The sequence below is a fragment of the Ischnura elegans genome, chromosome X (genome assembly GCF_921293095.1).
Source record: "Ischnura elegans chromosome X, ioIscEleg1.1, whole genome shotgun sequence".
NCBI classification, from domain to species: Eukaryota; Metazoa; Arthropoda; class Insecta; order Odonata; family Coenagrionidae; genus Ischnura; species Ischnura elegans.
The window spans coordinates 4,351,050-4,367,432 of record NC_060259.1 but is presented as its reverse complement, the minus strand read 5'-3'; the positions used below and the strand labels follow the sequence as shown (position 1 = coordinate 4,367,432).

The following is a 16,383-nucleotide window of genomic DNA, read 5'->3' as shown; positions in this document are numbered from 1 at the left end:
GCAAGCTTCCTGTTACTGATTCCAACATGATAACAGGGTATTTTAGTGAAACTGTAGACTTCGTCGGCGCGGAAAGTCGATGCCGAGAAATGGAAAGGTAGCTGATGTGCATCTGAAATATTTTATAGTTCACAACAAAGTGAGACTTGCGTATAATATCGGCGAAAGCGTATACGCATGTGAAATGTGTATTCTTTTGGCAGTCCGGTAGTCTTATGGTGAACTTATTTCCACCTCGAAGCTGTCGATGATACTTTCAACTTAAAAATACCTTGCCTGGAGGACGACAGGAAGCTCTGAAGAAGCCAGACTATTAATGTTTCAATTTAGTAGCGATAATATAGACGAACTTCCAACACAATCTACCATCTTGTGACTCAAAACCCCGAAGCCACTTCCTATTCTGCAGAAAGAATCGGTCAATCGCTCTTCGATCAATATAATAAACACAACGTCTTTAGGTGTTAATAAGTTACTTTTGTAAAATGTAAATCCTTCCTAATTTAGCATTAAAATGTTAATGTTTTCCAAACAGAGTCTAATACATTTTGGGAGCTTTTCTCACGATATATCTGAAACTCTAAAGGCGAGCTCATCGTCATTGCGACCGGTTGTCACTTAAAAATTCCGAATCGGAAATCCTAGAGGGATGATCTTCGACGATGACCATGATCACCTGCACTCTCACTATCACTGGAACCCGTGGTGAAAATATCATCCCAATCCAATTTTTATTTGGTTTTAACTGGGGAAAGAGCAACATAGAACTGCGCATTCTTTGGGCAACTTTGGGTTTGACTTTCCCTCAAACACCCCATTTCCCCTGTGGTGCATCAGTCCGATCTTTTTACGATGGCCTGACAACCTTTAAATGGATCCTTGGTTTATCCTGACAACCAACTAAATGGAAATTGCTGATCCACACGTCTTCCTCTATCTCTACAGTTTCCAAATCAAGGGCCGCGGAACATTCCTCTTGTGACTCAACTTTTTCTGAAAAGCAAGCCGGCGTAAAATAAAATCAAAGAATGCTGCGATTCATTTTTTGTGACCACCTCTGGATTCCATTCTTTTTCCATCTACAACTTCCTTCATCTTTCGGGATAAACTATGGGACAAGAGTTTAAATAATATCATTAATTTATAACAAAATATAAGTTCTAAATATACCCAAAAGCCATTTTATTAATCTTAACGTTGGTGGACACGTTAATTTTATTAAAATTAACGTGTCCACCACATTCTGCTATCTTGGAATAAGGTCGGCTAAAAATGTTGAGCGGGATAGGTGTTTCATTTTCGACAAATGCTGTAATATGGACACGCAGTTGAAACATTTGCATTGTTATTAAACTTAATTGCTAAGATTAGTGACACTTCGGGCCTTCACCGTTATCATAACTTAGGTACCATGCACAAGAAACAACTTATTCAAAAATGCAACATGTAAACATTCAGTGTACTTACCGCTGCCTTCCACAAATGGGAGTTTATAATGCCCAGTTTGGAATTTTATTTCTTCTTAGCATTATATACCGACTTAAAACCACGCACAAAAACGATCCCTTGTCGTAAGCCATGGTGTTCACAGGTAAGTAAACGGGATCCCACTACGAGCGAGGGCACGGGATTTGTTTCAAGTCACTACTCCTGAACCATCGCTGACTTTTCTGAGCTAATAGCACCACTTTCTAGCCACTACACTCAGTTTCGTACTGTCAAAAAATGAAACCTCCAGAAGGCCTCCTTACCACTGAAAAAATGGAAAAAAACACCACAAGTCAGCGTTTAGCCAATACTCGCCATGTTAATTTTCCTACAACTAGAAACCATGGGCACCCTCGCGCTGCCACTCGTTCAAAAGAGGAACTATTTGGTGTCGGAAGATTGAGGCAACAGCGCCCCCTACCGATTTCAATGAAAACCTTTTGGAAGATTAGTAACCAGTATATAAGGGCCATGGCCACACCAGTGCGGCGACGATTTTTTTCCATGAACAACGAATGCCACACCTGTGCGGCGTTGATTTTCCTAACCTAAGCAACGAATGCCACGCCTGTGCGGCACAGGTCGAAAAAAGTGACCGTGGCGGACACAATAGACCCACGGACGCGGTCGCCCCTCGTGATCCGCCTTAGCGCGAGCCCAGTCCCATCTTCGGCCGCTCAGGTCGACCCTTTCTTATCCTCTCCATGCGGTCAACTACTGTTATTTGCTGTGTGTTTTCCAAAACTATATTTGTTGCTTACTTTTCATATCTATTGCTATAAATGAATTCATCGTTTTTTGCTGAACACATGGAAGTTTCAAAAAAAATTCTAACATTAATATCAACGGAGTTATAGACCAACTAGTAAATATACTAAATTCGTCTATATCAACGTTAGAACTTCGTTTAAAATTTCTGCACGCTCAGAAAAGAAACACAAAATTCATTTTGAATGTAAAAAATCGATGCGAACAACAAATATTTACATATATTTTGCACTAATATTTTAGCCAGTTGACCGCGGACTCGTCCTAGGAAGGGGCTTTTAATCCCTCTAGGGTCTGGGACAGAGGCCGAGGAAAGGGATCGGCGCCCCACTGAGTTGGGTCCAAAAATGGTTAGGGAGGGAACCACTGCCTTCAGTCGACGCGAAAAAGCTTCGTACAGTGGAGTAAAGAAAACTTTCAAGAGACTCGTATTGAGGAAGAATTTCCCTCAACGAAAGTCCGGCGCGAAAGGGTTAAGTTTCCTCAGCAGTATTTCATGATCAACAGAATCAAATGCTTTCCTTAAGTCAAAGAACACCCCTGTTATATGATTCTGCTTATCAAGTTCTAAGATGATATCATACAGGAGTTTATATATTGCTGTTTCAGTAGATCTATTTTTTATAAAACCAAACCGGAAATCCGTTAGAATCTTAAATTTATTAAAGAAAGAGAGTAATCTATTGTACATCACTTGTTCAAATATTTTAGAAAACAGGGAGGGAACAGATATAGGTCTATAATTGTTCATGTTGTGTGGGTCACCACCCTTCAATACTGGGATGACTTTAGCAACTTTCAATCTATTGGGAAATATTCCAAGTGACAGAGATTCATTAATTAGATGCACAAGTGGATGGATCACAGACAATTTGGCATTGCCTTTTAATAAGGAGCATGGAATATCATCATAACCTGCGGAGTGTTTTTTATTTATCTTTTCTATTATGGTATCAATTTCTTTTACATCAGTGGGCTGAAGAAAAATTGTATGGTCATAATGTGACCGATGCAATGATGAAGACTTGTTGGTCTGTTGTTGACTAACATTCTTAAAAAGTTCACAGATGGAAGTCAGGAAGTTATGATTAAATAGATTTGCAATATCATTATAATCAGAGACCATGGCGTCGTCATGATGAATGGCCTTGATTTTAGACCTATCACTGTCTGTGCAAGAGGTGGCATTCTTAATTAGTGCCCAAGCAGATCTACTTTTCTGATTAGACGAATTGATAATGGATATATTGTACTTTCTTTTGGTCTCACTAATTAGGTCAATATGCATCTTCTTAATGGATTTATAGTATTTCCTTTGGGACTCCGAGTTGTTTGCTTTTAGCTCATGGAATACTCGTTTCAATTTTTCAGATGAAGTCCTGATTTCATGAGTAACCCACTTGCACTTTGTTTTTTGAGGCCCAGGGGATTTCATAGCTTTCTTAGGGAAGCAGACATTAAAACAGTACAAAAATGTGTCAAGAAAATTACTAAATTTTACATCAAAAGCGACATCAGTAAAAACACAGTCCCAGGATTGCTCCTTGAGTAAATTTTGAAATTCAATTTGAGCTTGATGTGAATAGCACCTTTTATATTGAATCACATTGTGATTACAATTGGGGTCGCCACGGACATGGTACATGGAAAACTGAGCTCTGTGATCTGAGAAGTCTACGTCCACATTAGAACATCTGGAAGGAGGTATAGTGGAAAAAATGTTATCAATGATTGTTGAAGAGGAACTAGTAACTCTAGTGGATTCACTTATTGTGGGTGTTAGGTTAAAAGTCAGTAAGCTATCTACCAGATATTTTTTGTTTGCAGAATCACAGTTCATATCAATATTAAAATCACCACAAACAATGGCATAAGTTGCAATTTTAATTAGAGCAGGCAAGACTTGAAGAAGGCGATCCATGAAGACAGAAAAATCACCTCCCGGCGACCTGTAGATGCACATTATTGATATGACCATATCTCCATATGTCAGCAACGTCACACAACCTTCAAAGTCCATCTCCAAAGTACGATTATTTAAATTAAAGTTACGAAAATAGAGAACAGCTTTAACAAAAATCAGTACACCACCACTTCTGTGTTGCGATCTACAAAAGTATGAGGCTAGTTTATAGCCCTCGATGCTAATAAATTGAATTTCATCCATGTTTAGCCAATGTTCGGAAATACAAACAACATCAGGCTGATGGTCAAATAAAAATAGTTCTAAAACATTCAATTTATGACGTAAACATTGAATATTAAGGTGCATTACTTTCAGAGCACTAGTATTCACAGTTTGATAACCTTTTGTGTAAGATTCATCACGGAGACTATCGTTTATTCCACTAATATGCACAGCGGGGCCTAGTCAAGCAGTATCCGGGACAGATTTACGTTTCAGGAATTTATTCACTATCACACCATTTGGCCATAAATTAGGGTTCGACAATTTCGTGTAATCATCGTAGTCAATGCCAATTTTGAAGGCGCCGTAAGAACTTTTGCCGGCAATCTTCTCACATGATACACATTGTACACTGAATTTGTCATTCACATGTTTGATCACTTCGTCAGTTGTAGTATCATTGGCCAAGCGTCCAACATACATGAAAATAGTTCTCTTATCATCGGTGAGATTGATTATAAAAGCAACAATTATCACGAAAATCAGCCCTTAGGCACAGAATTATTTACCGAAGGCACGAAATTTGATGTAATGAAACCATCACAAGAATCAAGAGAGAATTTGGCATGGAAATCAAAAAATCAGAAATATTTTACAGGTTACTTGAGAGGGAATACAATTTCACCCTCCTAGAACTATAGATGGTTTATCAAACACAATCATCGGTGAGATTGATTATAAAAGCAGACAATTATCACGAAAATCAGCCCTTAGGAACAGAATTATTTACTGAAAGCACGAAATTTGATGTAATGAAACCATCACAAGATATCAAGAGAGAATTTGGTATGCAAATCAAAAAATCAGAAATATTGTACAAGGTTAATTGAGAGGGAATACAATTTCACCCCCCCAGAACTATAGATGGTTTATCAAACATAATCATCGGTGAGATTGATTATAAAAGCAGACAATTATCACGAAAATCAGTGTACATAGTACCGATTGACTACGGGGATACTATGCCGCTCCGTCGCTTTCGTCAATGGATAATTTCCATTCGCGGCCTGTCGACGAAGCGCGTACGCAGCATGTAAAGGTCCGCTATGAAGCACGTACGATAGGATACGAAGCGCGCAGGAACACAGCACTCAGGCTAATCTCAATCGATTAGGTCGAAAATTAGATATATCGTAACTCGCACAATCGAAAAATGTATCGAACGCAACACAATCGATAGCTACCGACCGTAGCGAGAACCTTAATACGAATCATTATGAATTGTTAGTTCTCAACAGGTAAATAATACTATATCATGGTATTTAGAATTCATGATACAGTATTATTTACCTATTGAGAACTTACAAAACTTATTCGGCCACTTAAATAACTGCGAAAAATGAGATTCTCAAGGCTAATTCACGCATCCCCAGCATCCAGCATTCTTAAGTGGCTCGTACTTACTTGGAAACCTTGAGATGTTAATAAGAGTGAATTCTTATTAATTTTGACACTAAATAAGACATCACATAGCCCACGAGCATTGAAAAGCTTACCCTAAAGCCTGACGAAATAAAATTTTTAAATAAAAATTGCCGACCCAGACGGCACAGAACCCTCCGTATCTAATTCGTATGTACATAGTACCCATTGACTACGGGGATACTATGCCGTTCCGTCGCTTTTCGTCAATGGATAATTTCCATTCGCGGCCTGTCGACGAAGCGCGTACGCAGCATGTGAATGTCCGCTATGAAGCACGTACGATAGGATACGAAGCGCGCAGGAACACAGCACTCAGGCTAATCTCAATCGATTGGGTCGAAAATTAGATATATCGTAACTCGCACGATCGAAAAATGTATCGAACGCAACACAATCGATAGCTACCAACCGTAGCGAGAATGTTATGAATCATTATGAATTGTAAGTTCTCAATAGGTAAATAATACTATATCATGAATTCTAATTACCATGATACAGTACTATTTACCTATTGAGAACTTACAAAACTTATTCGGCCACTTCAATTACTGCGAAAAATAAGTTTCTCAAGGCTAATTAACGCATCCCCAGCATCCAGCATTCTTAAGTGGCTCGTACTTACTTGGAAACCTTGAGATGTTGACAAGAGTAAATTCTTATTAATTTTGACACTAAATAAGACATCACATAGCCCGCGAGCATTAAAAAGCTTACCCTAAAGCCTGACGAAATAAAATTTTTAAATAAAAATTGCCGATAAAACAGGATTGCTGACACATCTGCAATTAGTATGATCGAATTCATCAAAATGCAAGCAAAAATTAACGTATAGTTCAGTCTCAGCTACTAAAACTTACCCATATCAGGCGCTAAAGTATTTGAAAAATTATTTGGGATGAGTAAAAGTCTCTAGGTCACTGCAGTAAATGTATCAACCTATTAAAAATATGAAAGTCCTGCCAAATCACCAGCATAAACACTTGTAAAATAAAACATGTTATCTCTTAGATCACACCTCCGATTTTATACTTACTTTGCATGAAGTCACCACCACAAGATATTTTAAAGAGGCAGGAAAGAAAAAACCCACAGAAATACAATACATATATTATGTATTTTCTATCGTCAACCACAATAATATTTCCAATTTTCTCTTCTATCCCACATCTAATTTAGCGAAACAATTACTCTTATTCTCTTTCGAATAGAAAATTATTTAAAAGAGGACTGGTCGATACATAAAAACTATCTTCAATACTTTCTCCGATGAACGTCCACTATCACAGCATCAACTTGCACAAATCAAATCCACATCCACAAATATGTCACTTCTGCCACAATGTCTGTCTTCTTGGCGACAGGTAACAGTGAAGCAATGGTACCTTCCTCCAATCTGGGCACCTTCAATTCAGCAAGAATGTTCTCCTCGTCTTCTCGTCCAAGGCCACAGATTATTTTCTGATATCACAAGGTGCGATGTGAAGCTCACACACCTAAAATTACTAAATAATAAAATACCATGTAACTTATTAGGTCAAATCATTTCCAATTTTTGGTATTTCTGCATGAGAAATCAAATTACTAGTCTCGTAAATATAGTAAATATTTGTATTCCTGATATTTTTATTGTTTTAAACTATAGCATAAGATAATTTGAAATGATGAAAGCCGACGTGTAATACACCATAGGGCAAGCTAAGAAGCAATATTCGATCCTATAAACTTGGCAGCTTATTCCTAGTTTCTCCTTTAACCACACGTTTACCGAATGAATTAATACAAAAAGACAACTATAATGCAAGAATTTTCAAGAGAATAGAGTATGTGCACATTTTTGGGAAGTGATCTTAAAAAAGAATATACACCTCAATTAGGCTAAATTCCGAGTCTGAGAATAGAGATGTACTTTTTAAGCGAGATATTAATTATTAAAATTTGCAAAATTAATGATGCGCTGAAACACCAGTCGGCCATATTCTCAAGGCTGTGACGTCATTTTGTTCGACGTGTTCTCAGGCATTCCTTGTTCTTTAGGGTGAGCCCCTCTACAGCGTATACTGAGTTTGGAAAGAAGCCATGGAATGCCTTATGAACTAGATTTAAAGTGTGTACATGCCATCATCTACATCTTTTAATTCATTTGTTTCTCGGTTACGCTGACGACAAGACTCTATCAACTTTTCTACCTCGAACTACCTAATCGTATTTCTTACTCCTCGGTTCTCGCATTTGCGTTCGTTTGCAGATTTATAGTGACATTAAAATTAAGAGACACTTAAACAGTGATGATCCTTGAAAATAGTAAGACTTAATTCGTGAAAACTAAGTCACTAATTAGTAACTAACTTAGTAACTGTACCCGTACTACTAACTAAAAAACGGAAAATTAATTTTCGATAAAAAGTGATAGTTTGGGTATTCAAAATGTTTGTAATTTAATTCCAAACACAGTGATGCTAATATTTTCCAAATCGGATGTGAAATAAGCTCATTATTATGTATCACAAGTCGGGACTACTTTTTGGAAATGCACCGCGCGGAGGGATTCCTCGATTAATGGATAGTCATAACCGGTCATAACAAGACACTTGTACCTTGAAAACCAATAAACTTATGCTGTGAAGAAATATAAAATGAACCATTTATTGAATTGTGCTAACAAATGCTTCGAGAAGCATATTGAAACCGAATGAATGAAAAGTAATCGTCTAATCTAACTATCAAACATTTGATTTCCAGCCCGAGAGATTTCCGTCATTCATCCGGATAAAGTTTTCAATAACCTTTTTTAGATATACCTCACAAATGCTATTCATAAACCTCAACCAAGCAAATGTACATCTGACTGACATATCTATGTTAGCGAACTGAAAATAATGTAGAAACATTGAGATAATCAGAACTCCGCTTTTGAATACATTAATTCTACGAAAGAACAAATACGTCGACTAAAAGTGCGTTTTTTTAAGAAATGAAGATCAGATTACTGCTTTAACTGGACCAAAATGTAACTTCAGTTATTTGTGCTTACGTTTAAAACCTTAAATAGCCCAGAAGAAGAAGAACCCAGCTCAGTAACGGCAATTTAATAATTAACTATGGATATTCATCCAGTCACCACGGGCCATAACTGAATATGAAAAATTATTTTTCGCGAGTCAGTCGGTTAAATAATAATAGAATAGAAAATAGTTAAAAGATAAATTAAATTATGATCGGTATTTGAAATGATAATAATACAAATATCGATAGTTATCTACCTACCGGCACTTTTACTTCCGTAAACCTTCGTATCGTGCTAACAAACTTTTGGCCAATTACCTACTGTAAACAATCTTACTTAATTCACTTAAGACCTAATTTCCGATGAGGTTTCCCGTCCATTTCTCTTTATTATGAATGGGACAAGACAACAAAAAAGCTCCAGTTCAACATTAAAACTTCGTGCCGAGGCATGTAGGTATAGTCCAACATAATCAGCACGGTCAATCATTGAAGCATCCACCTCCGGGATATTATTTGAAGAAACCCTCATGAAACCTGATTCCATGATAAGCACTTAAACGTATTTCCCTTTACACAGATCAGATCCACCAACTTTTTCCAATGCACACGCAGTTTATTGAATCATAAACACGATCATAACACGATAAACACCTTGCACGCTGATGAGATAGACCAGAATGACGTCACATACCGAGGAGCCAATAGATGAGCGTTTTCGTCTGCCTAATATCGTTGCGAAAACAATGCATATTAAATAGTAATTATTAAACAAACTAAGCAACAATTAATGCTGCTAATCGAAAGTAATGATATTTACGATACACTTTATCGAATAAACTGCAATTCAATCGTATTCCTCCCGAGTGCACATACTCTATTGCTGTTACAATATTTTGAATCACCATTTTTAGTACTGAATAGTACTATAGTACTTCAGTACTGAATAGTTCGGGATGTTAATGCATCAACATCCCGAAGCCACTTCTAACTTCAAATTACATCTAAATAATTACAGCGAGAAAGAGTACATACCTCACAGTTTTTCGTAGGGGTGAAATGCTTTCTTCTTATCGCCCAAATGCACTTCTTCTTCAACTCAGGATCTTTTGGAAAGCTAAAAACTTGAACCATGTCCCGGAGTTTCCATTACATCCCGACAATACACACACGAAAGGCATTTTTAACAAAAATATCTCACAAACACGTTTCTGAAGCCCAGTGAATGAAATTAAAGAATAAGGGAAAATTCACCATTACCAGACACTCTATTTTTCACAAACTTAACCACAAAAATCCCTGAAATGTGGTGAGACGTGACGTAAACGATGCGATCTCCAACGGCTTGTGCCAGCTTGTGAAGGCATGTGATCTTTCTAGGAGGATATGGCACGATGGCACCACCCGCGAAAGAAAATAGTCCCAGACCGACTACAGTTTTATCGATGAGATACAATTTTATCGATGCATATGAATTTGCCAGTCCTCTTGCATCTTTTTTCGTCATTAAAGGAAATAAAGAAACAAAACCTTTTTAGTAACTTCCTAAGCGCGATTTTTGTATCTTGATGGTCCACCCTCGTATTCAGGTACGAAAACTTCCTGTGCCGTCTGGGGTGTGTTATATGTCGTCTTTCATCATTTCAAATTATCGTATGCTATAATTTAAAATAAAAAAATATTCAGGTATACAATTATTTACTATATTTACGAGCCCAGTAATTTGATTTCTCATGCAGAAATTCCAGAAATGGAATTGATGTGACCTAGTAAGTGACTTGGTATTTTATTATTCATGAATTTTAGGTGTGTGAGCTTCACATCACACCTTGTGATATCAGAAGATAATCTGTGGCCTTGGACGAGAAGACGGGGAGAACATTCTTGCTGAATTGAAGGTGCCCAGATTGGAGGAAGTTACCATTGCTTCACTGTTACCTGTCGCCAAGAAGACAGACATTGTGGCAGAAGTGACATATTAGTGGATGTGGATTTGTTTTGTGCAAGTGGATGCTGTGATAGTGGAAGTTTATCGGAGAAAGTAATGAAGATAGTATTTATCGGCCAGTCCTCTTTTTAATAATTTTCTATTCGAAAAAGAATAAGAGTAGTTGTTTCGGCAACGTAGATGTGGGATAGAAGAGAAAATTGGAAATATTATTGTGGTTGACGATAGAAAATACATAATATATGTATTGTATTTCTGTGGGTTTTTTCTTTCCTGCCTCTTTAAAATATCTTGTGGTGGTGACTTCATGCAAAGTAAGTATAAAATCGGAGGTGTGATCTAAGAGATAACATGTTTTATTTTACAAGTGTTTATGCTGGTGATTTGGCAGGACTTTCATATTTTTAATAGGTTGATACATCTACTGCAGTGACGTAGAGACTAAATATTTATCATCCCAAAAAATTTTTCAAATAGTTAAGCGCCTGGTACGGGTACGTTTTAGTAGCTGAGACTGAACTATTCGTTAATTTTTGCTTGCATTTTGATGAATTCGATTATAATAATAGCAGATGTGTCAGCAATCCTGTTACATCGGCAATTTTTATTGAAAAAAATCTTATTTCGTCAGGCTTTAGGGTAAGCTTTTTAATGCTCATGGGCTATGTGATGTCTTATTTAGTGTCAAAATTAATAAGAATTTTCTCTTATCAACATCTCCAAGGTTTCCAAGTAAGTACGAACCACTTAAGAATGCTGGATGCTGGGGATGCGTGAATTAGCCATGAGAATCTCATTTTTCGCAGAGATATTTAAGTGGCCGAGTAAGTTTTGTAAGTTTTCAATAGGTAAATAATACAATATCATGAATTCTAATTACAATTAATTGACAATTTTTGTCGGTCGTGAGTTTTTCATGGTAATTAGAATTCATGATGTAGTATTATTTACCTATTGAGAACTTGCAATTCATAACCAAGGGGGCGACATACCCATTAGGATAATGCGTATAGGTTTTGATACATCAGTGCCATCTATGCCAGTGGTCCAATGCTGCCGCGAAGTTTGAATGCATATCTCGGCGCGTGTTTCAATTTTTTATTACGCGTCACGATAGAGCGTGCTATTCAGGCCTAATAATGATACTGCAATTGCGAGAAACTTAAAAGCAGTGAATGTAGGAAAATCTTCCTGAAGAACTTCCCCAGGTTACTAAAGCAGTAACCATAATACAAGATTAATGTACAAAGTCAACTGGCGATCTGGTGGTTGGTAAGAATAATGATCTCGGAAACTTACTTCAGTGGACATTAGTATTTATTGATACAATAACTGGCAAAAGAAATACAACAATAACAATTTCAATATGACATACTAGAGATGAAATATGAGAAAGTTAACCATTCTACAAGCACATGAGATGCACAAGCAACAAATATCAATGACAACATGAGATGAGTAGCCTTTGCGTAATAGGAGAAAGATTCCATTACTTAAGTAAACACTCCACAGTTATAGACAAAGAGGGTGACCCAATTTTCCTTGAGGTAGATGTATCTTGCAATAGCTCTGGTACAGGGAAAATAATGCTAATCCTGAAACCATAGACCATAACAATACTTCACTAGAAATAAGCATGCAAGTTTGGATATCATTTCATGGAAGATAATTATTTAATTATGAAAGGAGGACATTATTTCGTAGGAAGTTGTTCATGATGAGTACCCATTAAGATATACAACATATCTTGGCAGAGGAGTCTTAAAATGAAAGGTTCTTATAAGTTAATATCCATCACTTATACGAAAGAAAGTATTCCAAAAGTAGAAAACGAGAAAAGTGAAGAATATTTTATACCAATGTAGTAGAAATTAAGTTCTTACTTCAAAATGAAAGAGATTAAAGTTTTAAGAAATGTAAACATCGTAGAACACTTAATGAATAATGCTCAATTAATGACAATTAAACAGTTGAAAGGACAGAGTTGAAATAGCAAATTACATACATAACCAACAAAATGATTAGCATTAAACAAACGAAAGCATAGCACTAGCGATAAATGAGTAGTTTGAACACTAGAAAAACTGCAAGTACAATGAAAAACATATTGAAATATAAGGAATACAAGACACCATAAAATTTTGAAAACATGAGAAAAGGTTAGCTAATCACAGGTTGAAATCAAAATGGAATAATGAAGGAAACAGAATTACTCACATTTTCATCACCAAATACATTTCATACCCATGCAATTTAGCAATAACCAATATCATTGAGACTCGTATCCTTCATCGAGCACATTCCAAAATCGTAAGGGGACACTGTAAGCAATAAAAAAAAAGTCTGCAGTTAACACTAATGACTATCAATAAGCTTCAATATCACGTTTGTTTACATCGAGATTCAATATGGCAGCCCCCAGTTCATTACTGCTCAGAAAAACAGGCTACACCAGCGCCTCTATGTTGGGTAGGCCGTTGGACCACTGGGGCTCCGGAAAAATCGAATCGAAAGAGGTTTTCTATACGATATATCGCAGTTACGTCGCCCCCTTGTCATGCCCCGTTTACACAACGATCGTCGGGACGTTGATCGCGACTACTGCACGTTTACACGTCTAAAAGTTACCATCGTAACTCAGTGCTGCCGTCGTTGGGGAATTGTTTAATAACAAGTGACTGCAAGTGACCACGCGGAGGTAAATTTAAATCTAGAAAGATAGTTTGTGAATGATATTAACGATTTCATGTTGTAAAACTGCAACTGTGTATATATACCTGTAATAATATTTTAAAGGAAAATCGCCTATGTTGTGAATATTTGTGAATGGCCTTCCATTGATTGACAATTATTTCTAAATTTTCATTTTAGTTTTGTGTTGTCGAAACCGCCATGGACTTCGGTAACGTTATAGCGGCAATAGCTGCTTACCAAAGGTATCTTATGATACGGAACCAGAGGCAAAATATGGAAAGGGAAATTGCTCGCTTGGAGCGGTTAATTGCCGTGAATTTTAGGCGACGAAGAGCCCTGAGAAGATCTTGGGTTTATATTCGAGCCCAAGCGGTATGGGAGAGAGACGTCCCTGCTTGGCCGGAGGATAGATTTCTCCAGACATTTCGTGTCTCTAGGGGCATATTTGACATGCTATGCCGGGAACTGGCACCGTTCATCGGTCGACAGGATACGGCAATGAGGTCTGCCGTGCCAGTGGCGAAGAGGGTCGCTGTAGCCCTCTTCTATTTAAAATCTGGGGCTGATTTTGGAGTGGTAGGTCTTGCTTTCGGCGTGGGGAAAGCTACTGTCCACGTCATTGTTAGGGACTTCTGTAGAGCTGTCCTTGACAGGTATTTCATGGAATCTATAGTGTTCCCGTCGACGGAAGAGGAAATGGCCGCCAAGGAGAACTGCTTCCGCACCCGGTGGAACTTTCCAGGAACCATCGGTGCCATTGACGGGTGCCATATACCTATTAAGACCCCAATCCACGGAGGAGCTGATTATTTCAATTACAAAGGGTGGCACTCGGTCATCCTTTTGGCTGTAGTGGACAGTCAGTATAGGTAAGTAGTCATTAATGGTTAAAAATAATGTTATATACTTCACTCTGACCACGTATAAATATATTCAAAAATATTTTATTTTCTGCAGGTTCATTTACTGCAATAGTGGCTATCCGGGGAGGGTCCATGATGCTGGTGTGCTGCGGGCTAGTGCCTTGTGGGATGTCATCACTAATGGCGGCTTACCTGAGAAGTACCATTTAATTGGTGACGGGGCTTTCCCCCTGGGAGCCAACATGATGAAGCCTTTCCCGAGGCCAAATGGACCCCACGAAGAGCATTTTAACTACCGGTGGGTTTCCTGTTTTATACCCATCATGAAGTCATAGTCATGTTATCCTCTGAATTTTAATTTATTGTAACCTCTTACAGACTCTCTAGGGCCCGGATGGTAGTGGAGAATGCTTTTGGGCGCCTCAAGGGCAGATGGCGAGTCCTCCTTAAAGCCTCTGAAGTGGACGTTGCAAGGCTAGTGGAAGTGATAAATACCTGCTGCATCCTACACAACATCTGTGAGGAAAATAGGGAAGTGTTCTGGGCGGATTGGCTCGAAGAAGCAAATGCTGCTGAGAATATGTTTCCGCAACCCCAAGATGAAGCTGGTGGGGACAATTTTGTTGATGGGGAAGAGAAGAGAGAAGTTCTCGCGCAGCAACTTTATGATGCTGTTCAATAATTCGACGAAATCCTCAACTCATAAACCAGTCCTTTTCAGGACTTCCAATTACTCAAGGGTGATTGTTCTCCATGACAAAGCTTTCCTTACAACCCTGTTCCTACCTGAAGGAAAACAGCCAAAAGTTATGCCCTTCATTTCTAACCTTGCTGTAAAACCCGCCAGCAGGCACTGTATTTAAGCAATTCTATCATAATTACATAGACCCTTTCCCAAGTACTAACGGAAGAATAGAGCAGAAATGAGTTTTGCATAAGTAAATTATCACTAGCACTAACATTTTACATTAGTACCTAGCTCATAATCAACAGTAACCAGTTCATGTAAAGTTATAACATAGTACTGCAATTATGTGATCCCTCATGGGCCTTTCCCCTCACTCGCGAACCCCGCTGTGAGAATGGACCATCCTTCAACCATTTCCTAACCCTTACATACTCACTCACTTTTAGGAGGCCTGTCAACTGTGGTAACTAGATCACTCTTACCTTAGGAAATTGTTACAGCAGAAACAAACCTAATGAAACACCTTCAATAAAAAAATCATTATGCCTCACGAACCGCTGAGCTACACAAGCAAAAGATATGAATTAAATATTCTCATCGAATTATTAGAAGGAAAACTAGCACTGTTGGGGAGGAATGGGTTGAAAAGCAAATGAGACACAATAAAATTCAGTTTTTCAATTTTTATTTCAGGTTTTTGGGATGCAACACAACAATTTTCCTAATACATAGACTAGCAGTTGGAGAGATGGTGGAGCTGGTGGTTGTTGGGGAGATGGTGGGGCTGGTGGTTGTTGGGGAGATGGTGGGGCTTGGGGTTGGTATGTGAATAGAGCGGCTTGGGGTTGGCATGGGAATAGAGCGGCTTGGGGTTGGCATGGGAATAGAGCGGCTTGGGGTTGGTGTGGGCATGGTGGGGCTTGGGGTTGGTATGTGAATAGAGCGGCTTGGGGTTGGTGTGGGCATGGGGGGGCTGGGGGTTGGTATGAGAATAGAGCGGCTTGGGGTTGGCATGGGAATAGAGCGGCTTGGGGTTGGTGTGGGCATGGGGGGGCTGGGGGTTGGTATGAGAATAGAGCGGCTTGGGGTTGGTGTGGGCATGGGGGGGCTGGGGGTTGGTATGAGAATAGAGCGGCTTGGGGTTGGTATGAGAATAGAGCGGCTTGGGGTTGGTATGAGAATAGAGCGGCTTGGGGTTGGTGTGGGCATGGGAGGGCTGGGGGTTGGTGTGGGAATGGGGGGGCTAGGAGAAGGTATGGAAATTGGGGGGCTTGGATAAGGAGGGGAGATGTTGGCATTAGGGTGGCACAATGGGAGA

At 38.6% G+C, this 16,383-nt stretch overlaps 1 protein-coding gene across 1 annotated transcript; it reads left to right on the top strand.

Annotated features, from left to right (window-relative positions):
* Window positions 1-13,964: 13,964 nt before the first annotated feature.
* Window positions 13,965-15,059, top strand: LOC124170582 (putative nuclease HARBI1). Its single transcript, XM_046549381.1, has 3 exons — window positions 13,965-14,383; window positions 14,472-14,675; window positions 14,756-15,059. The coding sequence occupies exons 1-3, from the start codon at window positions 13,965-13,967 to the stop codon at window positions 15,057-15,059; spliced, it is 927 nt and encodes a 308-aa protein (XP_046405337.1).
* Window positions 15,060-16,383: the final 1,324 nt, after the last annotated feature.